This window comes from Clarias gariepinus, chromosome 22 (genome assembly GCF_024256425.1).
Source record: "Clarias gariepinus isolate MV-2021 ecotype Netherlands chromosome 22, CGAR_prim_01v2, whole genome shotgun sequence".
Lineage (NCBI taxonomy): Eukaryota > Metazoa > Chordata > Actinopteri > Siluriformes > Clariidae > Clarias > Clarias gariepinus.
Genome location: NC_071121.1, coordinates 24,128,517 through 24,149,383, shown reverse-complemented (window position 1 = coordinate 24,149,383; position 20,867 = coordinate 24,128,517). Strand labels below are relative to the sequence as shown.

The 20,867-nt window shown below is 39.5% G+C and overlaps 1 protein-coding gene across 1 annotated transcript; it reads left to right on the top strand.

Moving 5' to 3' along the window:
• Window positions 1–985: 985 nt before the first annotated feature.
• On the top strand, window positions 986–20,200 carry wu:fy63c09 (uncharacterized protein LOC797544 homolog). The gene is made up of 15 exons (XM_053482874.1): window positions 986–1,418; window positions 4,435–4,474; window positions 6,844–6,887; window positions 6,968–7,013; window positions 7,632–7,761; window positions 7,891–8,104; window positions 9,341–10,333; window positions 10,736–10,806; window positions 12,212–12,264; window positions 12,426–12,603; window positions 12,774–12,842; window positions 15,767–15,948; window positions 16,085–16,281; window positions 16,670–16,755; window positions 19,586–20,200. Exons 1-15 carry the CDS (start codon window positions 1,319–1,321, stop codon window positions 19,691–19,693), a joined length of 2,511 nt encoding a protein of 836 aa, XP_053338849.1. The 5' UTR covers window positions 986–1,318; the 3' UTR covers window positions 19,694–20,200.
• The last annotated feature ends 667 nt before the right edge of the window (window positions 20,201–20,867 follow it).

Below are 20,867 nucleotides of genomic sequence, written 5' to 3'. Positions count from 1 at the left end.
TGGATAAGTCTAATAAACCTTTTAAAGCATTTAATGTATCTTTAAATATATTCAAAGGAATATCTATTTTCGTTGAATACCTAACAAGTAGTACACCTGGCAATGTTCTTATCAAATTGTGTTTGAACTGTATCTGTTGCAGTTAAAAATAATATGGGCTCTCAACCTATATACCTGTTGAATTGTAAAACATCACTAGAATTTTGTTCTAAATAAAATTTTATCAGTTATATTGGCAAAGAAATGTATACTTATCTAATGGTCATCATCTCGCATACCAACTCTGATGATGTGTTTGGCTCAAATCTAATTTCCTACCTCTGGAAAAACGTTCATACAGTATGACTTACAAAACTAATCTGAACTCTACGGGCGGACATGGGTCTTTGTGGGATCTACTTGAACAATCATTACCCTAGTTCTGACCTTTTTTTTTTTTTTTAATGTTTTCTTTTACTGAACTGTTTTGCCTTTTGGCTTTTTCACTTTTCCATGATAACTCTTTCATATTAACAATATATTGTTTGTGTTTAAATGTTTGCTGTCAATTGTATATTGATCTGGCTCTGTTGGTTTCATGTTGTTAAAAAATATAATCAAAAATATATTGGCTACACATACTTTATGTCTTTCGTACACGTTATTGAATTGATTTGTATGGGATAGTAAGTCATAATTATAAGATAATATCTCATAATTATGAGATACTAAGTCATAATTATGAGTTAGTAAGTCATAATTATGAGATCAGGATCTCATAATTATGAGATATTAAGTCATAATTATGACTTAATTACTGAGATTTTTTTTTTTTGTGAATGCAATGCGCTTCCGTAGTATTTAGCATAGATTTACAAGTGTGAATTTATTTTAATTTAAGATACTTTCAGGTAATGAGTGACAGCTGTGCTCTGGCGCCCTCTGGTTTGTTTTATACACAGCACACGCGCACGAGAACTTCCTGTTTACGTCATGACGTGGGGACGTACCGACACGCTCTAAGCGCTTTATACATTGTAGCCTGTTTATAGTTTCAGATAATGAACTACATTGTTTCATTCGGGTCGCTTGTTTTTTTTCTTCTTCCTGTCCTATAAGGACATTGTGTAAAAAGTTTTGTTTTAGCGGATGAATTTGTTTTGTATCAGGATTTAAGTTTGTAAAGAGTGAGCAAAGAACTACTTTTTTTCTCGCTCTTTCTCTCCGGGATTGTGGCGTATACAGGACAGGAGGAGAAATGCCCGGGTTTTAGGATTTTTTTTGTGTATAAAAAGAAAAGAGAGAGGGAGAGCGAGTGGTCAGGTTATCTGCTCAGGAGATGGCAGAGGCGAGAGTGGAGGATGAAGAGGAAAGAATGAGAGAGGCGCGAGAGGCCGGGGGCGCGAGACGGAACGCGCGAGCGCCCAACGCGGCTCCAGGTGAAGTGCTCGTGTTTCATCTTTATAATATCCGTGTACAGGTGCGCGCGTGTGTGAGAGAACAACTATCAAAGTTAAAGTGGAATAAAATTATACACTGTCGCAGTATCAAAAACAATACAAACATAACCAATGGTAACTTATATTCTTTTGCAATTAACTTAACGCGTTAACCATTATATACTTTTATTTATTCATTCATAAATAAAAACTCTTTGGTGTGTGGAAATATTTCGTGTGCAGTTTTAATGATTAAACACTCAGGCAGGTTCACTAGTAACACCTGAGAGAGAATCTCTACAGGGTCATATGACCTAAAACCACGAGTCACGTGATTTTAACTAGCACCCTCTGAGCAGACGAGTTGGCAAAAAAAAAAAAAGTGCAAGTTGAGTTCAATATCAAAACGTCAGATGTAGTGGAGGAGCAGGAGCAAAACAACACTGACCGCAAGAGCCAAAAGTGAGGCATTAGCATTCAAAACATTACCACGTCAATGTGATAATAGGGGGCAAAAAGATAAAGTGTTAATTAGCAGACTATTAAGAATTGGACAAAGCGACCTACTGTATGAGCCAACAATAACGGAACTTTATCAATTCTAACAAAGAAGAGTCATATATCCAACCAGAATGCTAGTTCCCTGTTGAGTCTGGTTCCTCTCAAGGTTTCTTTTTGTAGCAATCAGAGTTTTCCCCTCACAACAGTCGCCCTTGGATTGCTCATCAGGAACTATCTAATCATTTTGATTCATACATACTGTACTCTCTTACACATTTTGTATTAATTTCCCTAATTTTCTCCCGACTCTGTCACGAAGCAGCTTTACAATGCTCATTATTAAAAACACTAGACAAATACAATTCAATTTAAATTGTTGCTTTCTACCAAAAACATCTGTTAATGGTGAAACTTACAAAGGGACATTTAACCAAGTTTAATGTGTGCAGTATGCTTATTTTGTGTATGGTTTTGACACTCTCACAATGGCCAGTTCAAAGAAATCAATACACACCCAATGTTTCCATGACAATCAAGTTATGATGAGTGCATGTAAACTTTTAAGAGAACTGTACAGTTCTTTCTCCTTCTTTCCAGATGTCTAGTTTGGGGTTTTATCCACTGAAAGAGAATTTCCTTGGATCAAACTATTATGCTACCAAACTCAACCAGCCAGGGTTTTGATCATGTTGCTTTTTTAATTTTCAATACAGCTAATCTCTGGTTAAAGGTAGTGGAGTTACACATACTGTACAAGTAAGGTGTCCACTGGGTGTTCACTAGTGCTTTTTGGTTGAGGCTAAATTAAGTTTGAGACCAGAACCCACTTTTTTTTTTTCTTCATTATTAAAGTCTTAACTTCAGCAAGCTGGCCTGGGACATGAACATTGTCCCAAAAGTTTTCTAGAAGACTGAGTGTGAAACTTTGTGCATGGAGGGAAAAAGTAAAGACAGCATGAGCATTCTTTCTACAAACTCTTTATTAAGGCCATATGCAGCCAGACCAAGACAAATCCAAAAACAAATGTAATAACTCTGAGAGAAATCCAAGTCAATAAAAAACAGAGTTGCGCTTTTGTGAAAATGTGCACATAGTATATCCAGCACATTCTCATGTACTAAATACATATTAAACCTAAACCCAAGATTTAGCATTTACATCTTGGGTGTAGCCAGATATTTTGCAATGAGGTGTAAGGAATTTAATTGAAATGTGGACATTTCTAATAAAGTGGTTGTTGTTGGTCACTTCCAACTCTGGAACTACTGCAGTTGCAGCATTTATAGTATTTAATTATTGAATTATGAAAGTGTTTTTACTGGAATTTACTAAAATGAAGGCTCATGTGGGCTGCCAGTTACATGAACTAGTTACATGTCCAGATTTTGGCACATGCACTCGATTATGTTGTAAATTATAATCGATTAGGTTGTATAGTTCTATTTCTCACTTTCTGGCTCTCTAGTTCTGGGTTTGGTTCAAGAAAAGAGAAACCAAACCCTATGGTCCATGGGGAGTTCACACAAATCAGGTCAAGTAGGCTTTTTTTTGTCATTTCAACCATGTACAGTTTAGTACACACTGGAAAAAAAAAAAACATTCCTCCAGGACCAAGGTGCTACATACAACATAAATTAACAAAAATTAACTAGCTAACTAAGAAACCTAATTAGGTAACTAGCTAAGAAAGACAGACTGACATTAAGTTAACAGAATAACTAAGTTCTATACAAAAGAGAACATAAAGTGCACGTGCAAATGTGCAATCGAGCGACAACGCGACACATTTCAATACTTCATGGTGATGAGGTAATGACTTGTGGTAGAAACTCGCAGGTCTAAGAATAAAAACGATATAATCCTCTGCTACACTAATGCACTTATCCCAGTGTTTGACCAGTGCTTGGACACCATCAAGGTATTTTTTTAGTGTGCAGAAGCCATGATGGGCCTGCTTGCTTCATATCTAAAACGCCTGCCTCCCAGGAATTCCTGTAATGTCTTGGAGCGAGGATGTGGCAATAACTTCCAGCAAAGTTCCTGTAATGTGCAAGTGGTGTTAGTTAATGTACAGTTCCCACAGACAGATGCCACCTGACCCGGGTTCGTCATTTACAGACCTTTTTTAAATTGTTTGCCCCGTTCAAATGTTTTACTGTGGCTAGGAGTCTTTTCACCTTACTTTGCTTGAAGTCTTCTATAAATGTCACTCTGCTTCCATTTCATTTACCGGTAATATCTAACTAATTTGACCTGAACACCCCTTGTATTACTCTGGGTTAAGTATGGAAGGCGAATATTTGTCAGTGTGTTGGTTATTTCAAGGTTCCTTTGTATTCTTTTATCTCATATCAGTTGTTGGTGTGTGTGTGTGTATTTTGAGTGAGTGTGAGATTCTGCTATTCTGTCACAATGACTCAAATTTTCCGTAGTGTCCTTGCACATCTTGGTGAGAGTGTGATCTCTAAACTGGATTGCGGTTTGTGTGATGGTGTGTGTGTTCGTGTTTTTCAGATCGAGCAGATAGGAACAAGCCTGAACAACGCCAGTCCAGGTAGGAAGGAATAAATCATACATATTTTCACTGAGCAGTCGGAGTTGAGTTTGAAAGTGTGTGCGTGTGTCAGCCTGTTTATATTTTTTCCCCCTCCCCAATCCAAAGTTCAAAACTTGTTGCCTCAGTAAGCTCCTGGTTTAAGTTTCAGGCTCTTATTTGGAACCTAAAAAGGGAAATTTTGCTCTGAAAGAGTAGAACTTCCTTCTGTGACGTCCTCTGCTGGAAATACTGGAAATTAAGTCAAGACAAACAAGGTATTGGTTGTTTAACTTCCAGCATCAATTGAAGTTTATTTTGCATCATGTTAGAGTTCATGTCTGGTTAGAGTTAGGTCTGAGCTGAGCAGGTATGTGAGCACACAGACTGGTGAAAGAGGTGTAATTTGTCTGAGAAAAACACTTATGTGTGACATTACATCATCCACTAGGATTGTAGGCGCTGTGGTCTGGAGGGGTCTTCAAACATTCATGCAGGCAATGAAAGGAGCTTAAGTGGCAGTGGATCGAAAATTTGAAAGAAAAATAATTTCCTTTTTATTAAAAAAAAATATCACTTAAGATGGGTTTCATGCACAAGGATTATAAAATGAAGCAGACAAACTTGTGCAAGTTATCTTTTCTTTGATAATTTCAGAGGCTACAGTCTTATTCACTAAAGAACAACATGACTCCTTTGTCCATTGTTATAACTCCGTAGTGTGAAAACGGCTATAAAGAGGCATTCTTGCCAAATCCTCTAGATTTGTTTTACCTGCCATAACATTGTTTAAACTTAAAACATGTCATGAGTCATGAGCTTGTCATGGTACCGAGAACTCGAAAAGCCTTCGCACCATACTGAAAACTTTCCAGTGGAGAGCTAATGTAAAGTTATACCCTACCCTTTACATGACCCTGAAAACCACATCAAAGGGTGTTAAATTATTGTCATCTTAAGAAGAGCTACACTGTATCAATTACAAATGTTTTAAAGGTCTGGTATTGTACTGTTTCTTAAAAAAAGGTTTACGCAGGTCTTCTCTAAAGACTGTGCTAATGCTAGCGCATTTTTTAAAAAACTCCCTTTATTTCTTTCCTCTTCCAAATGCACTGTTTCAGCGTCTATGTAAATGAATTATACCTAAGCCATGCCGAAGCTAAGCAACAAAACAGGAAAAAGCGTTTTGTTTTATTTTTCTTTTTAACCATAGTGAACCAGGTGCTAGTTCATGTTTGGTGCTAGTGCCTTTCAAGAACTTGGCTTTGTTTTTGCCATGGGCTAGGGAGTCACGTCGTTACGTCACTCTATATGTACAGGTGCGTGTATGTCTGTACTTTCCCGCCAATGCTAGTGGCAAAAATAAATAAATAAAAAAATAAATAAATGCTAGCACAAGCACAACTATGGCTGAACTTGATCAACGTTTTTGCGAGCAGTTCCTTTTTTTTTTTTTTTTTTTTTTTCCCCTTTAAAGATGGCAGTCACAAACTTTTAGTTAGTCTTGGTAATTCAGTCCCAGCTTTTAAAGTCTTTCTTAAATCAAAATGAACTATATCACAGTAGGTCTTGGTCTTCCTGCTCTGCACACCAATCATGAAGTTTGTCATGGAAGGTGGGTACAATGTAAGAAATTGGGGCCAAATTTCACAACCCTCATTCCATGGACAAATGCATTATGCATGTCAAAGTTCTGCTGAGACTTTCGTAAAGTTCCTGTAGTCTAAATTCAGTTGGTAGATTTCAAAGTTAAGGTGTATTCAGTATAATTTGAACTACAGTAATATACCAACTTGATTTAGCTCCATGGGACAGCAGAAACTTCTTATGAGTCTCAGCTGAACTTTGGAATGCAATTTGGAATAAGGCTATGGAATAAGGTTTGTGGAATTTGGCCCCAGTTCCTCGTGTTGTTTTCACATTTCATGGTCGGTGTGCAGAGCAGGAAAAATTATAATGACCAGGTCGACCATGGTAACACATTTATAACGCACTTATATGTGTTTTGGGGGTAACAATTTCTTTAAAAAAAATAAAACGGGTATAGAAATGTAAAGAACACCTTTCATAATTAAGAATCCTGCAGTGTTGCGATATTAAATTAGTTGTTTTGACCATATGGCAGAGTTGAGAGCCTGAAAATCCAGCGGAATCCAGCAGAATGTCAGTGTTGGATGGGGAATGTTGGTGTGGTCGGTCACTTCGTGATGGAAATGTTTTTCCCGTTACTCAGCATAAGCCCACGTTACTGCTAGGAAACAAGTTCCAGCAAGCGACTGAGTCACAGCTGGAAGCAGCAAAAGTTATTTTGCTCGTGATTTAAAGTAAACTATGAAACCGAACAGGGGGGGAAAAAAGAGGCCGCGCTAAATGTTCTCTTTCTGTTTCAGCTCTCAGGGCGCGCTCTCGTCGATCAGAGCTGCAATAAAAAGAAGTGAGTACACCTCGGTTTTTAGGGTTTATAAAGCCTTAAGGGATTTGGTTGTGATGTAATGTATGTTTTCACTTTTTCAGCGTCCAACAGAGCAGGTCCTCCGGCTGACCAGAACAGAGAGAGACGGTGAGTCTAAAAACATTTTTTTCTGTCCTGTTTGTTTCCGAGCATTCCACAGGCCTAAGCACATGTTGCGTTCTTGTCAGATAGTTGTTTTTATTTAGTTGTGTGAAGGTTAGTTGCAAAAACAACTTGGGGTTATTTCTAAGAGTATATCCAATCCAATTTTGGGGGGGCTACTCTAACCAGTACCTGCTGTGATGTGCCAGTACTGGTATTGGTGGTTATTTTTCCCATAGCAGCACACCCACATTTGAATCTTTTACATCAACTTGTAAAAGACTTAGCACTGTAAATTGCATCTTTGTTGTGAAAAAGTATTTGCTCCTTTCTGATTTGTATTTTTTTTTTCCGCATATTTGTCACACTTTTAATATTTTAATATTAATCAAAGATAATCTGAGTACATACAAAATGCAGTTAAATTATTTTATTTATTAAGGGAAAAAAAACTGTCCAAACTACCTCGCTCTGTGTAAAAAAAAAAAAAAAGTTATTGCCCCCTAAACATAACTGGTTGTGCCACCCTTGCAATCAAGCGATCTCCAATCTGATTGATTCTTTCGATAGCACCTTGACATAAAATAACCTGGTCTTAAGTTTTTGCTAAAATTTGAACTGTAGGCGCCCAGAGATCACCATCCTTGCAGCTGAACGCCTGCCCACAAACTCCTGGTTCCCGGGGGCGTCTGGGCCATTTCCGCCTCCACCACCCCCTGCTCAGCCATCTTGGACTGGTCCTGTTACAATACAGGTAAGGAAAGCTGTAATACTAGTTTTGTTTTTGCAGTAGAAGGTGGAGGAAAACATGTAGAATCAGTGAAACAGAATCGCTGACTAAACACAACGTCTGGATTCAATTCGTCTGCCGTTCTTTTTCCAGCTTCCCCCGCCTTCATATGAGCAGGTGATCCGAGAAAAAAGTCGAGAGCAGAAGTCCCAAACTTCCTCCGTCTCCTCATCCTCTTCCTCCTCCACGTCATCTCCGTCCTCCGCGTTATCATCCTCTTCATCTTCCGCTCCACGTCACACCACCACCATCGCCACGCAGACCGATCCTGAAACGTCAGAGCCTGAGAACTGCTCCAGACCCCAGAGTAAGCTCTAGAAACAAAGTGCGCAGGAACCACGGTAAAGATTTATTAAAACCTGGTCTGAAGAAAGATTGCAATAATATCTGAATGCAAATGCATTCAAAACAATCGGAGCAGTTTATACAATGGTTTGCATAAGTATTTGCCCCCTGGAACTTCTCCACATTTTGTTGTGCTACCACCTGAAACTGATATGGGCTCATTGGGAAAGCAGTACTAAAAAGGGAAGGGTACATTTTAATTGATATGATTATGTAAATCATAAAATTTAATCGTAAAATAAGTAAAGGTCACAAGTGTATAAGTTTTTAACCTCCCCTTCCTCAGGCACACACTGAAACAGCAGAATTAATCCTAGTGTTGCCACACCACAAAGGTTCCAGTGCAAGAAACTGTGTATATAGACACGATTTCATTACATAAAACTTTTCTCATCATCACAAAACTTGATGTAATGTAGAAACCTGAACAAGATGGTATGAGGACGTTCAAATCAAACCGGGATTTCTTGTGAATGAAGGCATAAAAGGATGTAGCGTATAATAATAATAATAATAATAATAATAATAATAATAATAATATAATAATAATGTAAGGTTTATAAGACCCATCACACCCCTCGTACAGTCCTGACCACACTCCAACCTATTTCCACATGTTTGGGCTGTTAAAGGAGTTCCTGGGATGCCAGCATTCAGAAGTGAAACAGGCAGCCCGTCATGGCCCATACTGAGGAACCGTTCTACCTTCATGCTATCTATGCATTAGTGAAACTAGTCTTTACCTAAAGCAAAAGTCCAGGTTTGACTTGAACGCCTCTCATACTTGTTACATGAGTAATGTTGATAAGGAGTAAGGGAAGCCTGAGTCATCAAGGCTATTTAAAAAGGTTCTTTGACGCAAAGTTTTATAAGATGGCTGAACAAAGAAACTTTAGGACTTGATGCTTTAAATTATAAAACATTATATATAATTATAAAGATAAGTGACATAAGTTTTAAAGTGTCAAACAAGACAGTGTAAGTCAGTCTGGATATACAAGTGGCCTAGTATGGTCAGCAACGTAAGCCACAAAGCTCAAGCACGGAACTAAAGCAACGAGCTTTATCAACTACATACAGATAACAGAACAATTTGTTTATTTTTGGCTTAAATGTTCCTCTAACCAAACATCTTCCTGTTTTTTTTTTTTTTTTTTTTTCCCTTTCTTTTCTTTCCATTGTTTTTTTTTTCCCCCAGTGCGCCGGCCCCCAAAACCACCTCGCCCATCCCTTCCGCTCACTCCTAAACCTGCCGAGCCGGTACTCGCACACACGCACTCTTTAATCGAATTGGATGAGCCATCCAGTTCCACGCACACACCGACACACCCTCCTAGCGGCGAGCAGTGTGGAGTTCAGACTGACTTTACACACTTTCTGGAATCCTTGACTCCCATCACTCCAGACTCCTCAAACACCACCCGTAATTCTCAGCAACAGGCACCATCGGAACAAGAAGGTTCAGCACGCCCCAGGCCGCGTCCTCGCTCTAAAGCGTTACCGCAGCCAGTGATCAAAGAGGAACCAATAACCAGAGAGGTCAAAGTTCAAACCTTGGTCCGCCTTAAAGACGACAGCACAGGAAGCATTTTTGCCGGTTTCACCGACTCTTCTTCAGACATTGCATCCAATAAGTATCTGCAGGACTTGTTGGACGTCTTCGGTTGTGATAAACAAGATGTCCGAAGTGACCAACGTGATGAACGAGACCAAAGTGAAAAGAGTGAAGAAGGGCAAAGTGTCGCTTCTGAAAGTTGCTCACTTTCTACAGTTTCTGAACCTTTGGAAACCATGAGACCAGAACCGCGACCAAGAACACAGAATCCCAAAACGCCTGCAAAACTTTCAAACCCAAAGCAGAATGTGGAGCAGACAAAAAATCCTTCAGAAGTGCAAAATAAACCTGGGTTTCATCCAGTCCCTGCTCCCAGACCCCTGGTGAAAAAATCATCTGCGTCCCAGCAGCAGGGTTCCTCGGAGGAGAAACCCGAGCTCTGTCGAATCCGTCCACCCCCCAGACCTCCGCTAGCTGCACGCATGTCAAGAGCTCCCACCCAGGAAGAAGCAGCTCAGCCTGCCGAAGTGCCCTTTAACCCTTCTGGAAGGGGAAGTTTAGAAGATCATGACTCAACCGCAGATTCTTCTGGGAAGCTTGGAGCAATCACGTCCTCCAACAGAGCTGGGGGAAAATGTAAGGACATGCTTCTTAATGTAAAGATGATCATTTTTCTAGCTAAACCACAAAAACAAGTTTAAAAACATGTTCAAGTCTAGGAGCAACGTTTAAAAGGCTTTTATCTTAGCGTTGGGAAATGCCCTTAATTGTTTTCTGTGTTACTCAGCTTCACTGGAAAGAGATTGTCATAAATGTAGGTGTGTCTCTTTAAAGCTAATATAACGAAAGCAGGTTCGTCTCAACACGAAAAAGCATTAATAAGTCACAGCGTTTGTTTTGTTTTTTTTCTTTAGGAATAAATCTTCTTTTTCTCCTTGACTGCGCTCCGGTCACAGTCGCACATTAGACTATTTCTATTTTGGTTTAAATTTGACTAACAAAATCCTGATCCCTGATCCATGCGTTTAATGTGCCCAGGTTCAGCTAAACCCCAGTCCCAGAAGAGGCCTCCACCCCTAACGCACACTCCTGTTCACACTCCTGCACAGGTAAAAATAAATTACAGAACATACAGTAATTGAGTATTTTGTGTTTAAATCCACTGAATACTGGAAATTTTCAATTGTTTTTGCTCATTTTATTACACTTGGTTTGATTGGGATATTTGGTCCATTTTACAATGTTAAAAACAAGGGTGTTCAAGTCAAAGCAGGACTTTCGATTATGCAGAAGATGGTTGAATATAAACTCCCTGTATTCCTCTATATGATCCCCTGCTACACTAATGCACCAATTCCAGTGTTTCACGTGCTTGGATATTAAGCAGGTGGAAAGTTTTCTCAGTACGCCGGAGCCATGATCAACCTGCCTGCTTCATGTCTGAAACCCTGGCCTCACGGGAACTCCTTTAATGTGGAAATGTCTTGGAGCGAGGTCAGGACTGTACTGGGGATGTAGCAAAAACTCCCAGCCGAGAGTATGTAACGTGCACATGGTGTTGGTGAATAAATGTGTGTACAGTTCCCATGGACAGACGCGTCTCTTCCACAAGTTAGCAACAAGCTATCCGTTGATTTTTAAGAATCAGATGTTCCACTCGCTGAATGTTCACAGGAACGACCGCAGTGGGCTATGAGCCACCTCAACAGGGGTCGTCATTCTCCACACAAATCCTTTACTGCAGTTAGGAGTCTCATCACTACTGTGTTCAAAGCCTTTTATAAATGTCAATTGGTTTTATGTCTTCATTCAATAGAAAGCTAATACTGGTTTGATTTGAAAGCTCCTCGTATTAATGCTTGTAAAATATAACTTCCTTTAATAAATACAAATAATTACTGTGGTATAAGAGGAATAAAGGCCTCTACTGTACTTAAAGGCATACTGATCTTGGATATGAATCAACATCGGGGTGGTGACATTAACTCCACTTGATGATGTGCCAAATCACATTTCCCTATAGTTGATTATTTTCTTATCAATGCGCACCCTGGAGGTGTTTGCCTTCACTACGTATCGGTAACATACCTAATCTGATCTTTTCTTCTTTCTTGTCGGAATAAACCTATTCTCTCGGCGCATACACCAATCATTGATGAGCCTGAATGCTCGTCACCAATCATAAAGCAGCGAGTGTTCATCAGAAAAGATGGGAAGCCTAACTAAATACCTTCATTATTGTATTCTTATGAATTGCTTTGAGTATGTAAATAAATACGCATCTGATCAGATCAGTGTCAATATAAACAATTAAGCTGGTATCTTTAATCAGGAATAGTTTTCGTCCTGTTGAAGTAATATTGTCTGTATAAATGTAGTTATTGACTTATTGTCTTATCTATGTATTGTAACCATAAGTTAAGATGATGAGTGCCGCTCTGCAGCATTAAATTGATTATTATACATACAGATTACATAAGTGCCAATAAAGTGTGTGTGTGTGAATGTTTTCAGGATGCTGTCAGTGCTGCAAGTGTTAGCAAATCTGGTCCATCACTTCCACATCGGTAAGTCTAATAAAGTCTGTTCACTGTGTGTTTGTGGATTTCACCATTCAGTCTTTGCATGCAGTTATTAGTAAGCTTCCACTCAACATCAAACCGTTCTTACTGTCTCACTCTCGGGATTTATTGCCATTATGGTTTTTATTTATTTCTGTTTTTTGTAGAGGCAGTGAGGGTAGGCTGCTTCCTCTGCGTCCTCCTCCTGTCAAATCGAGCAAATCAGCAGGCGTCTCCCCGACTCCTGCTACATCCAAGCAGCCCACGGGTTACTGGGGACTCAAACAAGGACCGCCCCTGCCACCGAGGCCGAAGCCTGGGCATCCTCTTTATAAACCGAACATAGTAAGGCCTGCTTTTTAAAAAGCTGGAAAGGCAGGGTGTTCTTTAAAGTCATTTATGATTTCTATTTTGTGTAGTGTTTCTTCAAGCTGAGATAAATTTATGCCAGTGTAATCTCACACACATATAGTAGAAATTTCAGGTGTTTTTTTTTTTTTTTTTTTTTTTTACAGAGCAAAATCCCACAAGCAAAGACTAAAGTAAACCTTCCTAGCCGTGATCGTGAAGAAACCTGCCTTCAAGTAATTATGTGCACCACGTACAAAGACACGTACATGTTGTTAATATGGATCTTCTAATATGGACCCCTCAGGGGTCGCCACAGCGAATCATCTGCCTCTATCTAACCCTTTCCTTTGCATCCTCTACTCTCACACCAAATAACTTCGTCCTCTCTCACTGCATCCATAAATCTCCTCTTTGGTCTTCCTCTAGACCTCCGGCCTGGCAGGTCAAACCTCAGCATCCTTCTACCGATATATTCACCATCTCTACTCTGAACATGTCCAAACCACCTTAATCTGGCCTCTCTGACTTTATCTCTAAAACATCTAACATGAGTTGTCTCTCTGACGAACTCATTCTCGATCCTATTTATACTTGTCAGTCCCACGTAGAACCTCAACATCTTCAGCTCTGCTACCTCCAACTCTGCCTCGTGTCTTTTCTTCACCGAACACTGTCTCTAAGCTGTAGAGCATCGCTGGTCTCACCACTGTCCTGTACACCTTTCCTTTCATTCTCACTAATACTCTTTTATTGCACAACACACCTGAAACTTTTCTCCACCCTTTTTAACCCGCCTGTACCCGCCTCTTCACCTCCTTTCCACACTCTCCGTTGCTCTGGACCGTTGACCCTAAGTACTTAAAGTCCTGCACCTTCTTTATCTCTGCTCCTGTATCCTTACCGTTCCTCTTGGGTTCCTCTTATTTACACACATGTATTCCATATTACTGCGGCTAACCTTCATTCCTCTGCTTTCCAGAGCATACCTTCACCTCTCCAAATTTTCTTCCACCTGTTCCCTGCTCTCGCTACACAGCACAATGTCATCTGCAAACATCATAGTCCATGAAGACTCCTGTCTAACCGCATCTGTCATCCTGTCCATCACCAGAGCAAACAAAAAGGGGCTTAGAGCCGATCCTTGATGCAGACCCACTTCCACCCTGAACTCTTCTGTCACACCTATAGCACTCTAACATATTTTTCTGCCACTCCAGACTTTCTCATACAACACCACAGCTCCTCTGTAGGCACCCTGTTGTACGCCTTCTCTAAATCTACAAAGACACAATGCAACTCTTTATTACCTTTTCTGTACTTCTCCACCAGCATCCTTAAAGCAAATACTGCATCTGATGTACTCTTTCTAGGCATAAAACCATATTGCTGCTCACAAATGCTCACCTCTGCTTTTAACCTAGCTTCCACTACTCTTTCCCACAGCTTCATTGTATGGCTCATTAGCTTTATGCCTCTGTAATTCCCACAGCTCTGCAGATCTCCCTTGTTTTTTAAAATCAGCTTCAATACACTTCTCCTCCATTCTTCTGGAATCCTCTCACACTGTTACTGTAGAAACTCTACTGCCACCTTTCCTAAGCATTTCCATACCTCCACAGGTATGTCATCCAGACCAACAGCCTTTTCACTCTTCATCCTCTTCAACGCCCTTCTCATCTCCTTTTTACAAATATTTGCTACTTCGTGCTCCACAACAGTCACCTCTTCTACTTTTTGTTTTCTTTCGTTTCCCTCATTAATCAACTCTTTAAAGTACTCCTTCCATCTTCCCATTACCTTTCTGGCATCTGTCAGTAAATTTTCATCTCTATCTTTAATCACTCTAACCTGCTGTACATCTTTCCCATCTCTATCTTTCTGCCTCATCAACCTGTACAGATCCACCTCACCCTCCCTACTATCCAATCTAGCATACTCATATGCTCTTTGTTTGGCCTTTGCCATCTCTACCATCACCTTACGCTGCATCTCCCTGTACTCCTGTCTACTCTCTTCAGTCCTCCGAGTCCCACTTCTTTTTAGCTAGCCCTGTATACACTCCTGGACTTCCTCGTTCCACCAACAAGTCTCCTTGTCCACTTTTGCCTTACCTGATGATACACCAAGTACCCTCCTACCTGTCTCCCTGATCACATTGGCTGTAGTTGTCCAGTCAACTGACGGCACCTCCTGACCACCCATAGCCTGTCTCAACTCCTCCCTGAAGTCTACACAACATTTTTCCTTTCTCAGCTTCCACCACTTTGTCCTCTGCTCTGCCTTTGTCCTCTTCACCTTCCTCACCACCAGGGTTATTTTACACACCACCATTCTGTGTTGTCTGGCTACACTCTCCCCTACCAACACTTTGCAGTCACTAATCTCTTTCAGATTGCAACGACCCAAGATGTAGTCCACCTGAGTGCTTCTGCCTCCACTCTTATACGTCACCCAATGTTCCTGCCTCTTCTGGAAGAAAGTATTTACTACTGCCATTTCCATCCTCTTTGCAAAGTCCACCACCATCTGTCCTTCTACGTTCCTGTCCTGAAGACCAAACCTGCCCATCATATTTTCATCACCTCTGTTCCCTTCCCCAACATGTCCTTTAAAGTCTGCACAATCACCACTCTCTCACCTCTGGGGATGCTCTGCATCAATTCATCTAACTCACTCCAGAATGTCTCCTTCTCTTCTAACTCACATCCTACCTGTGGGGCATAACCACTAACAACATTGATTGAACATTATCCCTTTAATTTCCAGCTTCAGACTCATCACCCTATCTGATGCTCTCTTCACCTCTAGAACATTCCTTACAAACTCCTCTTTCAGAATAACTCCTACTCCATTTCTTTTCCTGTCCACACCATGGTAAAACAATTTGAACCCTGATCCTAAGCTTCTAGCCTTGCTACCTTTCCACCTGGTCTCCTGGACGCACAGTATATCCACCTTCCTTCTCTGCATCATATCAACCAACTCTATTGCCTTCCCTGTCATGGTCCCAACATTCAAAGTCCCTACTATCACTCCTAAACTCTTGCCTTTCCTTTTGTCTCTCTTCTTTTCGAACACGCCTTTCTCCTCTCCTTTTCGACCCTTTTTTTGTTGTTAATATGGATCTGGATGAAAATCTGTTCTCATGCCTCTGCAGATAGAGAAGCTTCTTGTTGATCTTGATGACATGGTAGCACCAAAATCAACACCAGGAGGTGTTAAAGGTCATCTTCAGGACTTCGTGTCAGAAGAACCCATATCTCAGAAGAGCCCAGAGCTGAAGAAAGAGCCACAGATGGAGGAGCAGCACCAGCCTGAGGCAAACACAACTAGCGTCAGGTCTTCTATTTCAAACGTTCTCGCATTTGTTTTAACCCTCTGGACGTCTCCATCTTTTCATCATCTCCCTCACTCATTGCTCGTTTAAAAAAAAAAAATGTAAAAATTTTATCTGTTTTTCAATCTTTTTTCTCAGGTACAGAACCCGCTTTGCGTTCGAGGGTGAAGATGGAGAGCTGACACTTCGTGACGGCGATGTGGTCACGTTAATAGAATACGTAAATGACGAGTGGGGGCGTGGCAGTCTTAATGGACACACGGGGCTCTTCCCTTTAAATTTTGTCCAGATTGTTGAGGAAAGTCCAGAAAAGATATCGACCCCTGAGTCACATGGTGCGTGACTTTTTTTTTATTTTATTTATTTATTTTTTTTTTGCTGCACGCAGGTTTAAATCAAAGCAGTCTTTCTAATGTGCAGTGGTTTCCATAGCAAACACTTGCACAGGACTTTAAAAGGTTTTTGGTTGGGGATGTAGCCTCCAGTGTGGGCACTTTGAAACCATGTCAATAAAATTGTAATTGCTGGCAAATTGCTGTAAGAGCAGCCATTTCAATATATGATGTAATTGGAAAAAAGATCAATGTTGTAGTGCTTAATTATTCACCCTTACCGTTGATTATATTTCTGGCATCACCTTGTGTTGCGCGTTGTTTCTTTCTTATTGAACTGCTGTTATTTTATAATGATGTCAGCAATGACTGTTGTGTTGTTTTTCTGTAGCACCCACAGTGTGTGTTGGAGAAGGACAGATAGGTCGAGCTCTCTATGATTTCGCCCCCGAGTCTGAGGATGAACTCTGTCTCAAGGTGTGTGTGAGGTCAACTGTCTTCACTTCACCAATGTTTTTCCACATTGCAAGTTCTTGCTTATGTTTTCCAGACTTCTTGTAGACCTGATTACAGCTTATGTACAATATCATTACATGAATCATACATATGGTTTTTGTAAAATGGGTCAAGGCTATAATTAACCCATGTTTATTGTGGGTTTGCAGTTTGTGTTGTTAAATTACTTTAAAATGTGCAAAACAATGCCACACTTTTATTTAAAGACAGATGAGGAGGAGGCAATGTGATGAGCAACAATCTACACGAAACCCATATTTTTAACTATTCTTTAAAAAAAGTTTTTAAATGTCCCATATTTTACTATTTATATTACAACTCAACGCTGTCCCAAAGTAAATTATTTATTTTATTATAAAATAAATAAATAATAAAAATAAATAAAGCCAAGGAGGGGATCATCTTGTTAGTCACAACAGAGAAAAAAATGTTAGTTTGTATAAGCCCTGGCCAACAACAATAGAAAAAATACAAAAAGCAATCTCTCTTCCAAGGGGGAAAAAAATTCTTTCTACACTGTCAATAAAGTTTAAATCCTAACTGTAATCATTATATGATATATAAAAACTCGGCATATTTTGCTTGCTTTATTTATTTATTTATTTATTTATCTACACACATATGCATAACCACTTCACATATGATTTTAGAATGATTTTTTTTTTTCCAACCAGGCAAGCATACCGAATGTCTTTCTATTTCAGCACAGTATATAAAGTCCTGCTCACCCCTTAATTTTTTGCATAATCTGTACAATATCTTCAGGAATGAATCAAAATGCACGGAAATTTTATAATCAGGATTTTTTTTAAATAGTTTTTTTTTTTTTCCCCAAAAAAAGTAATTTAACAAAGAACATTGTTTTTTTTTAACAACTGTTTTTGCATGTAGTAATTTTAAAGAAGAAACGGGGGGGTAAAAAACAGCATGGGCGGCAATAAAGGCACCCTTCCTTTATATTTGGTTGAACACCCTTCCGCAGCAATGACTGCCTCCAAATGTTTCTTGTAGCCATGAATAAGCTTCTTGTATTTTTCTGCTGATATTTCCGCCGTTTGTTCAAGCTCTTGAACGTTTGCAGGGTTCTTTTCCCCAGTGGAAGACTGCAGCTCTTCTCAAAGATTTTCAATGGGATTGAGATCAGAAAGCATTGCTGGCCATTTTAAAACAGCACACATTTTTTCCTTTTCAACCATTCCTGCATGCTTTTAGATGTTTGCTTTGGGTCTTTGTCTTGCTGGAGGACCCATGATCTTTAACTCAAACCAAGTTTTCTTACACTAAGTAGGACATTTCACTCTAAAGTCTCTTGGTAATTATCTGATTTTTACGATTCCTGTGATATGCTCAAGGCCTCCAGTCCCAGACGCAGCAATGCAGCCTCACAGCATTAGGAATCCTCCACCATGCTTAACTGTTCGTATAACTGTTCTTGTCCTTATACGTTTTATTGCACCATCTGTAAACGAACTGTTGGTGTACATTGCCAAAAAGCTTAATTTTTGCTTCATCTGTCCACAGAACATTTTCCCAGAAGGTATAGATTTTTGGATGTTAGATGTGGTGTTTTTTCCTTAATCTTCTCATGTCCAGGGAGGGTCTTGACAGTTCCATGCTTGGCAGACAGCTTAATAACATTGTGGACTGTTGAAACCGAGATACCAAGGTCTTTGAAGATGGCCTTATACCCTTTGAAGGGCTTGTGTTTGCTAATAATAGCACTTCTGACATCCTCAGACAGCTCCTTTGTCTTTACCATTATGATAAAGGAACAAGTGGCTTTTTAAAACTGAAGTCATCATTCAGTGGCTAAATTATGTGACATGGGGTCTGACTATCACAGGTGACTCTCATTTTGTGATTTACCACAGGTGAATCAAAATGTATTTCTATTCTGATTTTATTTTAAAGGGTCTCAATACCTGTGTCACCTGTGTTCTTTTTGTACAAAACACAAGTTCTCTATAGAAATAAATTTCACTTTATTATTTTTTTTTTCCTGAAGAAATTCCACATTATGTACTTTAAACTTCATGGGTGCCAATAATGTTGAGCAGGACTGTATATGTTTTGTGCATATTGTATAACCGGTTTTAATTGGCTACACATTATAAGCCACATTGCTCATTTCTAAAGTTTTTGGTCAGATTGGATTTGCATTTCATGACAGTTGCCATTCATTAACTTTTATCTGAATCTAACGTGGACGTGTCCTTTTTTTTCCAAAAGGCCACACGTTGCACGCATCGATGCGTCGTGTTTGTGTGACCACTCATTCGTTTTATACAATGGATGCATTTTGGCAACGATATGCTCGGGATGTCTGCAATATGCAGATGTTGCTCTGGAACACAGCAACTAGTTAGTCGTCTGTTTATGTTGAGGATCAGAAAAAGAAGGAAAACGAAATGCCTCACTTTAGCTGTTGTAGCAGCTATTGCTAGCACAGCGATGGGAGCCCCGTGATGCAGGGGGAATTCCGATTTGGCTGTTCTCATTCAAGTCAAATGAGCATGTATCAAATATATATCCAGCGTAAGCCCACATTCAGATCTGATTTAAAGAAACTGATTTGTGTTAGGACGGCCATTTAAAAAATAAATAAATAAATAAATAAAAAATAGAAAGAGTTGGTACAAAACCAGATATGTGAAGGTAGCCCAAATACTGCTTTATGGCAAACAGAATATCGTTTGATTGTCTAAAAAAAATATTAACCGTAACAGCAATGTCATTAAACGGATACTTGCTTGTGTATTATATATGACGCTGTGTTTGTGTCCGCGCACAGGCTGGGGACGTGGTGTCCTCCCTGGAGGAGGTGGACGAAGAATGGTTTGTCGGGGAATTCGCCGGCCGACGTGGGATCGTTCCCAAAAATTACATCCAAGTGCTCTAAACCACCGTCAGGACGGAGACAGGGTGAAGTGTTTACATGCGGAAAGTGGATTGTGTGTATCCGATGGCATCGGTGCACTGCTACTCAAACAAACTCCAACACAATCAAATGAACCACTGTAGTTAGGGACATTACTCACTCACTCACTCACTGGTTCGTCTCTTTACATGGTTTCACATATTCACATGTTCTGTTCTGTTCATCCCAAAGCCAAATGATGATAGTGTTGTGTTGTGTTGGAGTAAAACTTACTGGACTAAGAAGAGGGCCTAAGATTTCATGGATTAACACCATTAGAATTTTTAAAGCTTTTAGTTTTTCTTAATGTTTTGTAATCTGGATGGGATAATTTTGTTGTATTTGTTACCTCTACTGTACTAAATGACACTGTGAATAGAGATCTCCCACTGAAACTCCTTTATAGTCTGGGACTGTGCTTAATCTGTGGGAAATAATGATGTCAAGTACCCTTAACTCAAAATAAACCCAGGTGAATCATTCTAAAAATCATTTGTGTAATAGAATAATAAGAATCGCAATGCTGTGAAATTCACTAATCTTCATCTCAGCAAAATTTTACACCAATGTATTATTATTGTTATTATTATCATGGTTATTATTGCATGTTTGTAGCCTCTCATCACTGTATAGTGTGGCAGTTGGGAAAAACCTTTACATGGTCAAACTACAGTTTCCTAAACTGGAACCCCCTATGCAAGTAAAAAGTGAAAAAAGGAGTGTGTCGCACAAGAGCATGACAGACATTTTTATAGTAGAATTGAGAGGGATTGTGTCCATCTTGCCCCAGCACACTTCAAAGTGTGGCCTTTACTGCGTAAGGAAATTACACTTGCCCAACATGAATAAACATCTTAATGCAGACATGTAGAATAATTTTTGCAGGAATATACCAAACAAAGATTGAAGAGTGAATAATAGATTTCCCTAAAGGTCTTTTTTTTTTTTTTTTTTTTTTTTAAATCATAATTTGGTAATCAGAAAAGCACGGCTTTTTTGTATTTCTAGGCTTATTTGCCATCCAGTGTCTGCTTTCAGGTCACCACACAATTTAAATCTAAGTTTATTTAAATAGGTATCCCATGTACTGAGTTGTTGTTTAAGTCTAGTGACGGTCCAGAGTAAGGATTGTGTAACTTGAGTACATGCACAGCCT

Excerpts from the sequence above, each read along its gene's own strand:
- wu:fy63c09 (XM_053482874.1), top strand. The coding sequence starts at position 1,319 with ATGGCAGAGGCGAGAGTGGAGGATGAAGAGGAAAGAATGAGAGAGGCG. Across the intron at positions 7,762-7,890 it reads CTGGTCCTGTTACAATACAG|CTTCCCCCGCCTTCATATGA; the intron begins GTAAGGAAAGCT and ends TTCTTTTTCCAG. Across the intron at positions 16,756-19,585 it reads AGGATGAACTCTGTCTCAAG|GCTGGGGACGTGGTGTCCTC; the intron begins GTGTGTGTGAGG and ends GTCCGCGCACAG.